Below are 13,343 nucleotides of genomic sequence, written 5' to 3'. Positions count from 1 at the left end.
ACAAGGTGTCACGTGGGGCTCCTGCCTGCAGACTGCGCCAGCTGCTTAGGGGTGAGTGGCAGTGGCCGCCAGCCCCCTCTTGGTTGAGCGCTTGCTGCCTGCCAGGCCCTGCACCACGGCCCAGTGAGGTAGGTGGTCCCGCCCTTGTTCGGAGGAAGCCCAGGCACGCAGGTTGGAGCCCCCTAGCAGCCTGGCTCAGGGCCCTGTCTGCCTGTCCCCAGCGGGAGCTCCGTGACCTGGTGGACCAATGCTAGAGTCTGGGCTCCATCCTCAGCCCTCTGAATTTCCAAGGTGGAGACCCAAGAGTCGTACGTGTTTTAGAAACACTGCCCAGGTGGCTTTGATTCTGAGAGGTCTGGGAGCTGTTCTGCACAGAGCCTGGGAACCCAGCCGGTGCTCAGTAAATGCTGACCGTGGTGATCAAAGAACAACTGTGCTGGGCGTGCACTGGGGCTGGGGCGGGGGTGACCGGGCAGGAGGCACGCAGGCTCTGTGTGGGGACAGAAGGGGGGGGGCCTGCCTGCTAGTGCCCCCCCCCAGCCCCGCCAACACCACACGCAGCCTCCACTACCCTGGGCCACTGGGCAGCTGCGAGGCGTTGGAGGGGGAGTGGGTAGATGTGGCTTGCCTGTCTCGTATCTGACTCACCGTGTACTCTTCTTGAATCCCTCAGGGAATGTCAGTTCAATTCAGAGGGGAATCTTAGCCTGCACTCGCCCGGGACCTGCTGACACTTCCTAGTAGTTTAAAGGGACAGCTCCATTTAAAACTCTCACCTGCTGCCTTACTTTTTCGCTTTATGGAAGATTTTCTCTAGCTGAGTCTGAATCAGGTGGATTATACTTTGTAGGGGTCGGGGGAGGCGGAGCAGGGCGACCCTGAGATGCCATTTGACCGTGTCTCTCCCCCTCCTGCCCCGGCATTTCAGGACGCCAGCAGGGAGAGCAGCAAGGCCTGCAAGACCCACAAGACGGCCAAGGAGCACCGGGAGCGGCCGCGTAAGGACTCCGAGGGCAAGGCCCCATCCAAGGAGCCGGAGCGTGAGCAGGCCAGGAGTGCCAAGGACGCCACGCGGAAGCTGGGCGAAGGCCGGCCGCCCAAGGAAGAGAAGGCCCCACCGGCCAAGGCCGCATTCAAGGAGCCCAAGATGGCCCTGAAGGAGACCAAACTGGAGAGCATGTCCCCCAAGGGCGGGCCCCCGCCCCCGCCCCCACCCAAGTCTTCCAGCAAGCGGCCGGCTGCCGCCGACTCCCCCAAGCCCAGCGCCAAAAAGCAGAAGAAGAGCAGCTCCAAGGGGTCCAGGAGCGCCCCCAGCACCTCGCCCCGCACCTCGTCTTCCTCCTTCTCGGACAAAAAGCCAGCCAAGGACAAGGGCAGCGCCAAAGGGGAGAAGGTCAAGACCGAGAGTGAGCCCAGGGAGATCAAAAAGCCCCCAGAGGTGGAGGAGTCCAACTCGGAGGACGAGGCCTCCTTCAAGACAGAGGTGAGGTGGCTCCTTCCCCCTCCGCCCCCCTCCATCCTTTCTTTCCTGGCTCTGAGCTGCTTGAAGCCTTGTCAGCCCGAAGGTTAGGCGAGGAGGCTGGAATCCGAGGTCCCCACTTGCTCTTTGTAGCTTTGGGCAAACGTCCACACCTCTCTAAGCCTCAGTTTCCCCTTCTGTCAGGAAACTCTGGAGACAGTGCTTAGGGAAAAGTGGTTTGGGGAGAGTATGGTGGTTTGGGGAGAGTATGGTAGTTTGGTGCTCGGTTCAGAGCTGTCTTCCTTGGGCAGCTCCCCGCGCGGGCCAGGGTCTCGGTAGTGATCGTACGTCACCGCTGCCCCTTCCCTGGCCACCGCAGGGTCAGTCCAACAGGAGGCTCGCTCCCTCCACTAGTGGGACAGCCCTGAGCGTCTTCATCCTGCTCTTCTGCTCTGGGAACCACAGCTGGCCACGGAGCCTCCTCACTCCGCCCACCACCTGCTTCTGTGCGCGCAGGCGGGGCTCCTGCCGCAGCAGCTTTTCCAGGCGGTTCTGAAGGCCGCCATTAGAGATGGCTGAGCCCCCGGGCAGCCAGTAGCCAGACCTCCCTGGGGCCTCCGGTGGCGGCCCCCTCTCTGAGTGCCGTGTGGCATCCGGGGGTCAGAGGATAGGTGCATGGCCGGATGGGTGGCTGAGTGGCCCCCACCTGTGTCACCAGTCCCAGCCCCCAGTGCCTTCTTGCGTTTCCAAATCCTCATTCATTCTGGGTGGCAAACCTTGCCTCTGGTGTTGCTGCTCAGAGTTCTGCTGGGACTTGGAGAATGGCTCCCAGAGACGGAGCCCCAGGATGACTGTGTCTGCAGCGCCGATGTCTTGAGCGTGTGGCTTCCAGGGGCAGACTGTTGGAGGCAACAGCGCGGGCTGGGGGTGACAGTTTGGCCCGTGAGGGTAACCGTGCACCCCACTGGCTTAGGGACACGCACACAGAGAGCTGTCAATGCCGTGTGCCCCGCACTGTCCCGGCCAGGAGACTCCGTCTGCCGGTGAACTTGGAGACCCCGGGTCCTGTTCTGTGGAAGCCTCCTAGCAGTCCTGCCGGGCTGTATCAGGAGCACGCCTGGCGCCTGGAGGTTCTTCGGGTGCTGATAGCACCTGTTCTGGCCCCTGTCTCCTCCGTCTGCTCAGCATCTGCAGCTCTGGGCCGGTGCCCTTCCCTCCTCCTCACCTCAGGTGCTTTCAGGCCAGGCCTTTCCGTGTGCAAGGCTGCCGACCTGCACGGGGGAGAGGTGGAGCCCCCTCTCTTGGAGCCCCCTCCCCTGGAGCCCCACCTGAGCTGCACATGGTGCCCTGCCGCAGGTGCCCATGCTGCCATCCTGGTGTGGCCATCGTGAGCCCCTGGCAGGCTGTGTGGGACAGTGGGGACAGCGGGGGCGGCTGCTCCGCATGGGCTGGCTAGACATCCGGTGTCTGTGGCCTTGGGCACTGTGTCCCAAGGCTGGAGTTGCTTGAGGAAGGCTGGGGGTTTCTCCTGGCTGAAGAAGCACTTCCCATGTCCCGAGAGACCTCCAAACGACAAGCCTTAGCCACTCGAGGTCCCTGCACGTGTGAGAGCCAAACCGCCCATAGGATGCCAGAAGGTGACTTGCGGACATTTGCCAACCCTGGGACCTCAGTGAGGTGCAGAGGTCTGTGGTGGAGGAGGCGGGATAGCCTCCCAGACACAGGCCTCCCCGGCCATCGACCCTGGAGGCCGTGTGAAGCACCAGCATCCGAAAGCCCTGTGTGTGGACCCCCAGTCGCCTCTCCCTGTAGCCCTCAGAGGTGGCCGCGCGGCTCCTTGTCTGAGTCCCTGGGCCGAGCTCCCCAGCTCCTCCGGTGGCTTTTCTGTAGTCTCCTTGGCCCCTGGAGTTCCTGAGCCAGTGGCTCCCATCCGGTCACGGCCCAGGTGGCCCTCTGCCCTCCTCCTGGACGTCCCATGTGGCCTGAGCACCAGCATGCTTTGGCTGCGCTTACAGTGACCCCTCTGCACTTTCTGACCCACATCTCCTCTAGGCTCTTTGGGCTGAAACCACTTCCAGGTCCCCTTCCCCCGCCCTTTGGATTGGCGTGGAAAGAAGAGGGACAAGTCCTCCTGAGAAGCGCGTCTCACTGCTTGGCAGGGACAACGCCAGTGCTTGCCTGTTCTGACACGGGGCCCAGGCCGGTCCCTGGGGGGCTCCCCACGTCCAGAGTCCGCTGACCTGAGTCTCCTGACCAGGCGCTGCCGCCGCCTCTGGCCTAGTGCTCGGCCCCTGCTGCCCATGCCCCCCGCCCAGTCCTGTCTGAGTTCTGTGCCCCCAGAGGTCAGTGGCACAGCTGGCTTCGACCTCGGTGTGCTAGCGTCTGGTACAGACACACATTTAGCAAAACCCAGCAAAGTCGCTCTTTTATAGGTAGGGAAACTGAGGCTTAAAACCAGAGGTGCCGGTGAGAGAGCCAGGGTCAGAACCCGGCACCCCTGCACCAGAGTAAGAACTCCAGGGTCTGCGTGCCGGAGGGGCCACACCGTTGGGGGTCGGGGGTCACGCCGGTCTGTGTGGCACCTCTTCAGTGGTCGGTGTTTGATGGCAGGCTAGGCGGGCTTTCCCAGTGAGGGCTCCCCAGGGAACGGCACTGGCCAGCGTGAAGGTGGGTGAGTAGGGGGCGTCAGCAGGGGTATGTACATTGGGAACGCCTGGAGTGGGTTCCGGTAGGCTGGGGTAACCCGTAGAGAAGAAACTTCTTTAACTCATCCGGCATCTGTCCCTGGGCAGCTTGGATCACTCTGTGGATCTATGGAGTGAGGAAGGACTTGGGCCTTCCTGGAGCCCCTTCCGCGGGCTGGGGGCTGCCCCAGCCTGTCCCCCAGCAGGTCAGGGGCTCTTTTCCTGGGGTCTTCTCTCATGCGGCACCTGCTGGAACTGAGCAGATGCTGTGGGGTGCCTCTGTCAGTCCCCTGGTCCCCTCCCTCCTTGTGACGGTGGGGTGAGGGGGTGCCTGGTCCCAGGTGCTGAAGCTGTCAGTCCCTTCAGAGGGTCCCCTGAGGCGAGAGAGAGCTGGACAGGTCCTGTCCCGAGATCAGGCTTGCTGGGTCCCCTGCACGTTGGGGCACTCTGGGCCAAGGCAGACCTTCTGAGCTGCAGGCTCTGCTCTTCTGCCCTTTGGAGCCTGTGCCCCAGGCCCACGGCTTACTGTGCTGCCCCTTTGGAGTAGCTTATTGGCAGAAACCAAGGGCTCAGGAACAGATGCCACCTCTGTTCTGCCAGAGGCCCCTGCCACGTGCGTGTGTCCCCCCGTGGCAGGTGCAACCCCCAGGTATCTTAACCATCCCCCCCCAAATCATATGGTCTGGTGTCCTATTTTGGCTTCTACTGCCCCCTGGTGGCTGAGTTTGGGGTGGCTGGCTGCAGGAAGAGGAAGGAGGAGGGGCTGTGACTGGCTGTGGCAGGACGGGCCAGGCTCCAGTCCACCGTGTCCTCACCTGCTTGTCATGTGCACACATGCTCATCATGACCTCAGGCACCCGGTGGGTGATAGCACATGGCAGGAAGACAGCTTTGGGTCGTCCCTCAGCCTCGGGATGGGCTGTGAAGAAACGAGGGGCAGGACGAGAAGCTAGGTCTCTGCACCCACCTTTCCTGTCCAGACCCTTCAGCTGTTCCCTACAGCACCACTGCCCACACCAGCCGACGCATGCCGTCACCAGAGGAGGGCAGGACCCATAAACAGACGAGCAGCCGCAGAGGCGCTGTCCTCCTGCCCAGGAGGTTGGACGGACTGGACATGTGGTCTGCAGCTTGTCCTGGAACTGCTAGGAATTTCAAGTCCCTTCGTTGCATTTTGAATGGGGACCCAGAGCTTGTGTGAGCCTTAGGCCAGGGGTGCTGGGGTCTGGTGCCTTGGTGACCCTTTGCATCGGGATCTGGGTGGAGACCGACCGGGTGTTCCTACAGCCAGAGGGCATGTACTGCCCGCTCCTTCCCTCTGGACTGAGAGAGTTTTCTTGTTTTCTCTCCCCCTGCCCTGCCCATCCGCACTGCCCCGGGCTGAAGTCTGCCCAGTCGAGCCCATCCAACTCCAGCTCCAGCTCTGACTCCAGTTCAGATTCGGACTTCGAGCCTTCCCAGAACCACAGTCAAGGTGCGTGGTGCAAAGCGGGGGCAGGGGACGGGGCCTCGGCGCAGTGGGAGTGTTCTTGTGCACGGGCAGCCCCTGGCCCCCTGGAGCCAGTGAGGCAGGGGTGGTCTGGGCTCCAACCAAAGGGGCGTCACGACAGTTTTCTCCACATGATTGACTTGCATGGGGGCTCACTCCCTGCCTGAGCGTCCGCACGCCCCGAGGCTGAACGCTGCTGCCCCTGCCTTTTATAAAAGTTCATGGACAGCTTACCTGGGGCGGGTGATGGGGAAGGCCCTGGATGACAGGAAGAGTGGGGAAGCCCGGCCCTGGAATTCCCAGACCAGGCCCCCGGAGATGCGCGTCCGGAGGTCGGTGGAGGCTCAGGGAGTGTGTACTAAAGGGCGAGACAGAAGCCGGTCGCCCGACCCCCAGCAGGTGTGCAAAGTGCTGTTCTCTCTGGGGCTTTTTCATCTTTGGTGTGGTCTCCTGGGCCCCCAGCTGTGCCTGTCTGTGCCTCTGGGCCTCCGGAGAGGAGCCCCTTTCTTCTTTGGGCCCAACCCCTGAGCAGACCCCCTCCCTGCCGGCGCCCCCGCCCCCAGCAGATAGAGGCTTCGTTCCCTCCGCCTGCCCCCCCATCCTCCTCCCCTTCCCCACCGACGCCCATACCCATCCTCCCCGCCGCCCCAGCGTAGCTCTCGTGGGATGGGGCAGGAAATGCTCTGCTCTCGCTGCATGTTTGGCTGGCTCTCAGGCTCAGAGCCCCGCAGTTTGCATTTCTGTCTTTTCCCTGCATCCCTTTTGGGGAGGCTGGAGGGCGAGAAGGCAGAAGGCCCACTTGGCTGCCCCAGAGCAGGGAGGCCTTCCTCAGGTGCAGATGGGCCTGGGGGCCCCGACCTGCAGGGTGCTGATGTGAGGGGACAGCAAACCGGAAGCATTTCTTCTGGTGGATTGGGCCAAGATTCTCCTGCCCCCACAGCCTAGGATCTTGTTTCGAGGGTTGGGGAGCGCTGGGGACTGGAGCCTGTGCAGGGGGGTGGGGGGAGGGTCTGGCCTGGAATTCAGACAGCAGTCGCTGAGGGGAATGGGGGATGGGAGGCTCAGAGCCCGCACACTCTCCAAGGGTTCTTATCTACGGGGAAGGGGGGGGGGACCTGCCCAAGCAGGATCACGTGACCAAGGTAATTGAGGGCTTTGTGTCCCTCTGTTGCCTTGGTAACAGGAATATAAACCAAGATGCCGTCTGTAGGGGACTGGAACCGCGAGCCTCTGGAGAGAGGAGAGGACAGTTGGCCCAGAGCAGCGGAGGGGGTTGCTGAGGGGCTGGGCAGGCCGGAGTAGGGGCGCAGGCTGCCCGGGAGGGTTCTGTAGCCCCCAGGTCTGGCTGCCTCGCCCTCCCTGGCCAGGGCTGGCTTGCCGTGGCTCCAGGCAGAGGCTGTGCTCCCTGCACCCAGAGCAGAGGAGGGCTGCCCCATCGGCCTGGGCGATGGAGGGGCCCTGCAGTCCTGCAGCAGGCCAGGGGCCAGAGGCCTGCGAGCAGGGCCAGGGGCCAGAGGCCTGCGAGCAGGGTCAGGGGCCAGAGGCCTGTGCGCAGGGCCAGGAAGGTAGGGGGCAGGGGAGCCAGGGGGTCCCTTAGGAATGGCTGGCCACAGGGGCATTTCTTAGAGGCGGGTGGCAGACATCACCCTGGCCGGAGGGACCTCCGAGGCAGGTTTGCATGACTGTGTTTTTGGGGTGATGGTTTCAGGATGCTCCATGTGGCCCTGGGCGTGCAGGGGGACCTGTAGGGTCCAGGCAGAGCCCTGATCTTCCTTCTCTCCCCCCCCTCCCTCCCTCGCTGCCCTCTCCAGGACCCCTGCGCTCCATGGTGGAGGACCTGCAGTCTGAGGAATCCGATGAGGACGACTCTTCATCAGGCGAGGAGGCCTCTGGCAAGACGAATGCTGGGAGGGATTCCAGGTGCTTGGGCCAGTGGGGGGCGACCCGGGGTGGCTCTACCTGCCTCCGCTGCCGTTGGGGGGCTTCGGGGCGCCGGGCCAGGAGGGGAGTGTCGATGGAACACCCCAGGCGCACCTGGGGGCTGCGCGCTCTCAGCTTCATGAAGCCGAGGCTGTCTCGGCGGCCGGCCGGCCGGCAGGAAAGTGCAGTCACCATCGGAGAAGCGGGTGAGGCAGGGCCTGGCAGTCCCGGGCCAGTCCTGGTCCAGGCTATATGGGAGGAGGGAGGCTTGTTCCTCTGCTTTGGGGCCAGGGGGCCGCTTCCCCCTCCCCCTCACCCACATGGGTGGCATAGGGTGAGGATGGACTGAAAGCTCTCCTGGGACCTGCAGACACCCCAGCATGGGGAGCTGCTGTGGCTGCCCACTGGCCTGGGGAAGGTGACGTCTGTCCTTCCCTCAGAGCAGGGTGAGCTGAAGCTCCTTCTTTGGGTGTCCCCAGACCCTTGGAGTGAGCCCACCTCAACGGTGGCTGTGTGTCGTCAGCGTTCAGCCCAGAGCAGAAGTCGGCCTCGGTGCCAGGCTGGCAGATCGGGCAGACCCCGGAGTCAGCGGCCCCGTCTTGATAGAGCTCCTCCTCCCTGTGAGGCCAAGACCTTGGGACCTCAGCAGCTCCACTTTAGGAGAGGCTGGGCGTTGGGTCTGCACCCCCAGGCTCGGGGAATCCTAGCAGGGGCTTGCAGTGGTGCTGTGTTAGTCGTGGGGGTCACCTCGCCGTCCTGAAAGAGGCTTTCAGTGGGCTTTTGCATTTGGCAGCACGCTCCCGGGAGGGCGGAAGTGACGGACGGCAGTGTCCCCTGCCCCGCCGGGTGCGGTGCTTTCAGTGTGCACTGTGGGGTGTGGTGCACACCAGGAGCGGGGAGCCGGGAGCACTCACACCCGGGGCTCCCTCTCCTGAGGGGCTCCCAGAGCAGCCTGGGGACCGGGTGTGCGTAAGCGCCTTTAGTGACCTTTTCCAGGGGCAGATGTGGAAGGTGGGGCTTCCTGGGGTGCCGGGAAAGGGGCCACGCTGGCCCCGTGGCTGCTTGGGAGGAGCTGGCAGAACCCCACCTTGTCCCGTCTGCTTTGTGGGGAGCGGCTGCCTGGTGGGCCCTGCGGACGCGGGGGCAGGGAAGGGTGCGCGGGGCTCCGGGGCCACGCCGGGTCTGGCTGACGCCGTGTGCTACCCGGACAGCAAGGAGACCGCCCGCCTGCCTGTCCCCCCTGGTGACCCGCAGCTGCGGGAGGTGGGGAGAGAGCAACCTCTGGGCCCCGAAGAAAGCAGGGCCCTGGGGTCAGGTGCTGCTTGTGGGAGAAACCCCCCTGAGGGCGGGACAGCACGGACCCCAGGGGAGTGAGACCAGAGCACCCGGGGCTGAGCTTCTGGCCACCGTGTGTCCCCATGCTTCTCGCACTGATTCTGTGGCGCAGCCTGTTTGAGGCTGGAGGAGAGAGCGGCAGGCGGGCCGCCAGCGCGGTAGACGTGTTGGACGCCACAGCGGTGGGGGCTGCTCCTGACTAGGTCAAGCCTAAGGGACTGGGGGTCCTGGACGGAGACTCTGTGCAGGGGTGCTGTGTGTGGCTGGCCCACGGATGGGCTCCCTCCACACCTGCTTGCTGGGCCTCGAGAGAGCGGAGAATGCTAAAGGCAGCGGCCCACATGTTTTGTGCGGAGACAAGTGAGACGTGGCTGTAGGTTCACGTTGGCGGCTCTGAAGCCTGAGGCGCCGCGCCCTTCCCTCTGAGACAGCCTGCACACTTGTCCCGGGGTCAGGGCGCCCCCGGCTCCGGAGGGAAGCCCGCTGTAGAGCGCGGCAGCTCCATTTGCTCGGCCGCCAGCCACGCAGCCGAGCTCCGGGGCGAGATGGGCAGAGCGCCACTGGCTTGTGTTCCAGCCCAGGAGCCCTGCGCCGGGGGCCCCCACGCCTCCCAGGGTGCCGGCCTGCTGCCTGGGGCTCCGAGCTGTGAACGCAGAGCTGCCTAGAACTGAGGGAGGTTGGTCTCCTGGGGCCTGGGGGAGCGCAGAACCCAGAATGTTGGGCGTACGCGTGGCCCGCGGGGCAGGAGCCAAGCGCACAGGTCCCTGGGACGGCGGGCGGCCAAACCTGACACGGTGCTGTGTCCTGTGTTCAGGCTGAGCTTCAGTGACAGTGAGAGTGACAACAGTGCCGACTCCTGCCTGCCCAGCCGGGAGCCCCCTCCCTCCAAGAAACCACCCCCACCCAACAGCAAGGTATGTGGGGGTGGCCCGGGGGGGCCCCGCTCAGGAGGAGGAGGGGAGGGGGGCCTCTTGGGTGGTCACATCCTGGACGCAGGGCTGAGGGACGGGCCTTGGCCCGTTCCTGGGCTGTAGTTCTCCAAGGGTTTAAGGCTGAGGGTGGGGGCTGAGAGGGGCTTGGTCCCCCCAGGCCCCAGAGAGATAGCTGCTGGCCAGGATGGGCCGCCTGCGCCCTTGGAGCAGGCGGGTGCCGGAGCTCTGGGCAGTGGCCCTGGGGGCGTGGGAGGGCCTCCTGGGGGCAGGGGGAGGGGAGGAAGGCAGGAGCTCAGAGCCGACCCGGTTTGCCCTGCAGACATCAGGCCGGAGGAGCCCAGAGCCCTGCAGCAAGCCCGAGAAGATCCTCAAGAGGGGCACCTACGACAAGGTGAGCTGGACGCGCTTCTCCCAGCGGTGCCCTGTCCCAGCCTAGCCCAGGCGTGCGTCCGGCCTTCCTCCTCCCCAGGGCCCTGAGCCAAGATGGGTGGGCCCACGGGCAGGGTGGGGCTGAGCAGTCGGGAGGGGCTGAGGCTGCCCGCTGAGCACCTGCCCCCCCCCCCCCCCAGGCCTACACGGATGAGCTGGTAGAGCTGCACCGGAGGCTGATGGCCCTGCGGGAGCGCAACGTGCTGCAACAGGTACGGTCCGGGCTGCCACCTGCCCTGCCCCCCCACCGGTTATCTCCAGGAGTCCTGGGGCAGGGGGCGCCCCCAGGCATGCATCTCCAAGGAGCCCTCCTTCCCCCTCCTCCTCCCTCCTCCCCCTCCCCCTCAGAGCCTGCTGGGGTGAGGGCCACCCCAGACCAGCCTTCTTTCCCTGAAGCCACCTGCCACCACCTTCTAGATCGTCAACCTGATCGAGGAGACCGGCCACTTCAACGTCACCAACACCACCTTCGACTTCGATCTCTTCTCCCTGGACGAGACCACCGTGCGTAAGCTGCAGAGCTACCTGGAGGCCGTGGCCACATGACCCTGGGCCGGGTGCTGGGCCCACTTCGCTGGGGCCCCAGGAGGCCACATCTGGGCCCCGCCTTCCTCCTCCTCTCTCGACTTACCCGCCCGCAGCACTGCCTTAGTGACCGCCCTGTCCTCGGCCCACACGGCCAGCTGCACTTTCCTCGTCGGCTCCCGGCCCGCCCTCCCCACCACCTTAGCGGGAGCCCTGAGGCTGAGGAGGGGGGGCAGGCCAGCGCCGCTGCTCCCCAGTACTCAGGGGCCGTCCCCTGGGCCCCCCTCGGAAAGCAGCTGGTGTTGAAGGCAGCACCAGGCCTCACTTCAGAAGGGGAGGAAAGGTGGCCGGCAGCGGGGGCCTCTCTGAGCAGCCAGGGCACTGCCTCCGGCCTTCCCCAACGGTTCACAGCCCCCCCACCGCGCCCCAGGACCGCAGAGGGCACGGCCCCTCCGCGGGTTCTCACTGTGCTGGGCCTCTGTCTGTATAGTTCTCTCTAGTGTACGTGTGTATGCACCGTAGGTACCAGAGCGGCTTCCGGTGTGCGTTTCCGTGACGGCAGTGCACGTGGGGGGTGGGGGGTGCGTAAGGCGGGACTTTTAGGTTAAGATGTTTCCACTGGTCTGGTCGTGGGGCTGGAGGCCGAGCCGGAGCAGCACCGGCCCCCTCCAGGCGAGGGGAGGAGTCGCCCCTCCGTGGTTCCCAGGATGTCTCGCCCTCCCGGGGCCAGCGAACACTACGATGGGGCAGCAGGTCCGCGGGCGCCCGGGGGCCTCCGCGCGCTTGGCACCTGGTCAGACTGGCGGCCACCTCCAGGAGCCGACCTCCGGGCCTCCACCAGCCACAGGCCCTGACGTGTGTCGTTCCCCCGCCCCCCCAACGGCTCGTCCTCTTCCTCCTTCCATAGGATCCTCTTCCTCCCCTCTGTTGTTGGAGTCTTCGAACTTTGAAAAAAATGAGCTTTTGCCAAATAAGACGGGATAGTTTGTGGAGTTTTTTGAGGAGCATCAGGACTCAGAGCCAGCCCCTCATGCCAGGGCCCAGCCAGTGCCAGGCCCTTCTGGGCTCACGTGTCTCTGGTTTGGGCCTGGCCCTCCCACCCTGCGAGTCACGCCAATCCAGAGACCCAACTCCTCGCATGCCTGAGACTCTCCAAGGGCCAAGCTGGCTCCTCCTCTTAGCCAGGATGCCCTCATGGCGCCAGCCCACCTTGGGTGGGGCTCCTGGGGGCTGGGGCCCTGTTTGCTCAGCCTCTATTCCCCCAGACCTCGACTCAAGACTCCCCCTGGCCCCCCCACCCCAACTTTTGCTCTGAATGAGATGTGGGGCAAAGGACCGGGGTGGGGCCCAGAGGTGGGCTCCCCCTCTCCCCCCAGTCCACTGCCAGAGGGTCTCTCCTCCCCCCAGTTCCCGAGTTCCGATGCGGGGAATGCCAAGCTCCCCTTCCCTGTGGTTCGTCTGTCAGGCAGACCCTAAACACTCCCGGGGGAGCTCTGCCTCCAAGACTCCCCCCAATTTCAGCCTCCCTGGTGAAATCCCCAGAACTCGCTGGGAAGGCCTGAGAACTTTTCAGAGGAAACCGCCATGACTCCTCGCCATCTGCTCTGATTCTCTCCTGACCCCACTACCTTGAGGTATTAGGAAGAGGGCAGGCCTGTGTGGCAGGCTCCGTGCCGTCACCGTCCCCTTCCCCAGGCAGGCCAACAATACTCCAAAGTGGGGCACCTTTCTTCTCTGGAAACTCTAAGACATTGGACAGAAAGAACTGGCCCGACGTGGGCTACGCGGCCGCTGCCCAGCCCTCTGTGCACAGAGGTTGCTGGGGGCCATGCCAGGAGCCTGAGCTGGCCTTTCCCCTTTGGGGGCATCTCCTGGGAAGGGCCATAGGCCCTCCCGAGCTCCGCATGGCGACTTGGGCAGCGCTCAGCTCTGGAGCCGGGCCGTGCCCAGGAAGCAGCTGGAGGAAGGCCAGGATTTGGCCCACCCTCAGTGGCAGAGCGTCTGGCCCCTCCTGCTGTTTCTGGGGCCTTCGGAAGCACCAACCCATTTCTCAGTTACCTCCTCTGGCCAGAAGGCCCCAGTACTGGCCCCCTGATCACCTGATGGACGCGCCAGGCAACCAGGGCCCTGACCGCAGCATTCCCAGCTGCTCCCCCGCCCCCCCCCCAGCTGCCCGGCAGCTGGGCCTACAAGGGCTCTGGGGACGCTTCCATAGGAAGGGGCCAGCACTTTGTGATTGCCGCGTGTTTAGTGTTAAGCCCCCTGCCCTCAGTGCAAATCCCTGTGTTTTGCTATCTCCTGAACAAAATGTAAACCGACACCTGAAAACAAAAGGTATCGAATACCTTTTTTACCCATAAGGGTTTTTACAAAGAATGTGTCTCAACTAGGAACTAGGACACTCATCGGCCCGAGACCAACTCCTGGATAAAAGGAATAAAGGAGAATCGTGTTTGTAATAAGTTACAGGATTGTTTCTGTCCTGGATTTTAAACTTTTTGTTAAATTGTGAAATTATGGAGGAGTTTTATAGAAAAAAAAAAAGTGAAATAAAGTCAGATGGGAAAGCA

The 13,343-nt window shown here is 64.1% G+C and overlaps 1 protein-coding gene across 2 annotated transcripts in view; it reads left to right on the top strand.

Annotated features, from left to right (window-relative positions):
* The window catches only part of MLLT1 (MLLT1 super elongation complex subunit), a 67,705-nt gene extending 54,362 nt beyond the window's left edge, over window positions 1–13,343 (top strand). For both annotated transcript variants that reach the window (XM_032394674.1, XM_032394673.1), the window contains 7 exons: window positions 929–1,483; window positions 5,530–5,617; window positions 7,444–7,552; window positions 9,702–9,801; window positions 10,139–10,210; window positions 10,389–10,460; window positions 10,666–13,343. In XM_032394674.1, the coding sequence (XP_032250565.1) occupies window positions 929–1,483; window positions 5,530–5,617; window positions 7,444–7,552; window positions 9,702–9,801; window positions 10,139–10,210; window positions 10,389–10,460; window positions 10,666–10,794 (1,125 nt within the window). In that variant the 3' untranslated portion in view covers window positions 10,795–13,343. The remainder of the gene's footprint in view (window positions 1–928; window positions 1,484–5,529; window positions 5,618–7,443; window positions 7,553–9,701; window positions 9,802–10,138; window positions 10,211–10,388; window positions 10,461–10,665) is intronic.

This window comes from Phoca vitulina, unplaced genomic scaffold (assembly GCF_004348235.1).
Source record: "Phoca vitulina isolate PV1807 unplaced genomic scaffold, GSC_HSeal_1.0 scaffold81, whole genome shotgun sequence".
In the NCBI taxonomy this organism is placed as follows: Eukaryota; Metazoa; Chordata; class Mammalia; order Carnivora; family Phocidae; genus Phoca; species Phoca vitulina.
The sequence above is the reverse complement of the archived record's forward strand: the minus strand, read 5'-3'. Positions and strand labels throughout refer to the sequence as shown.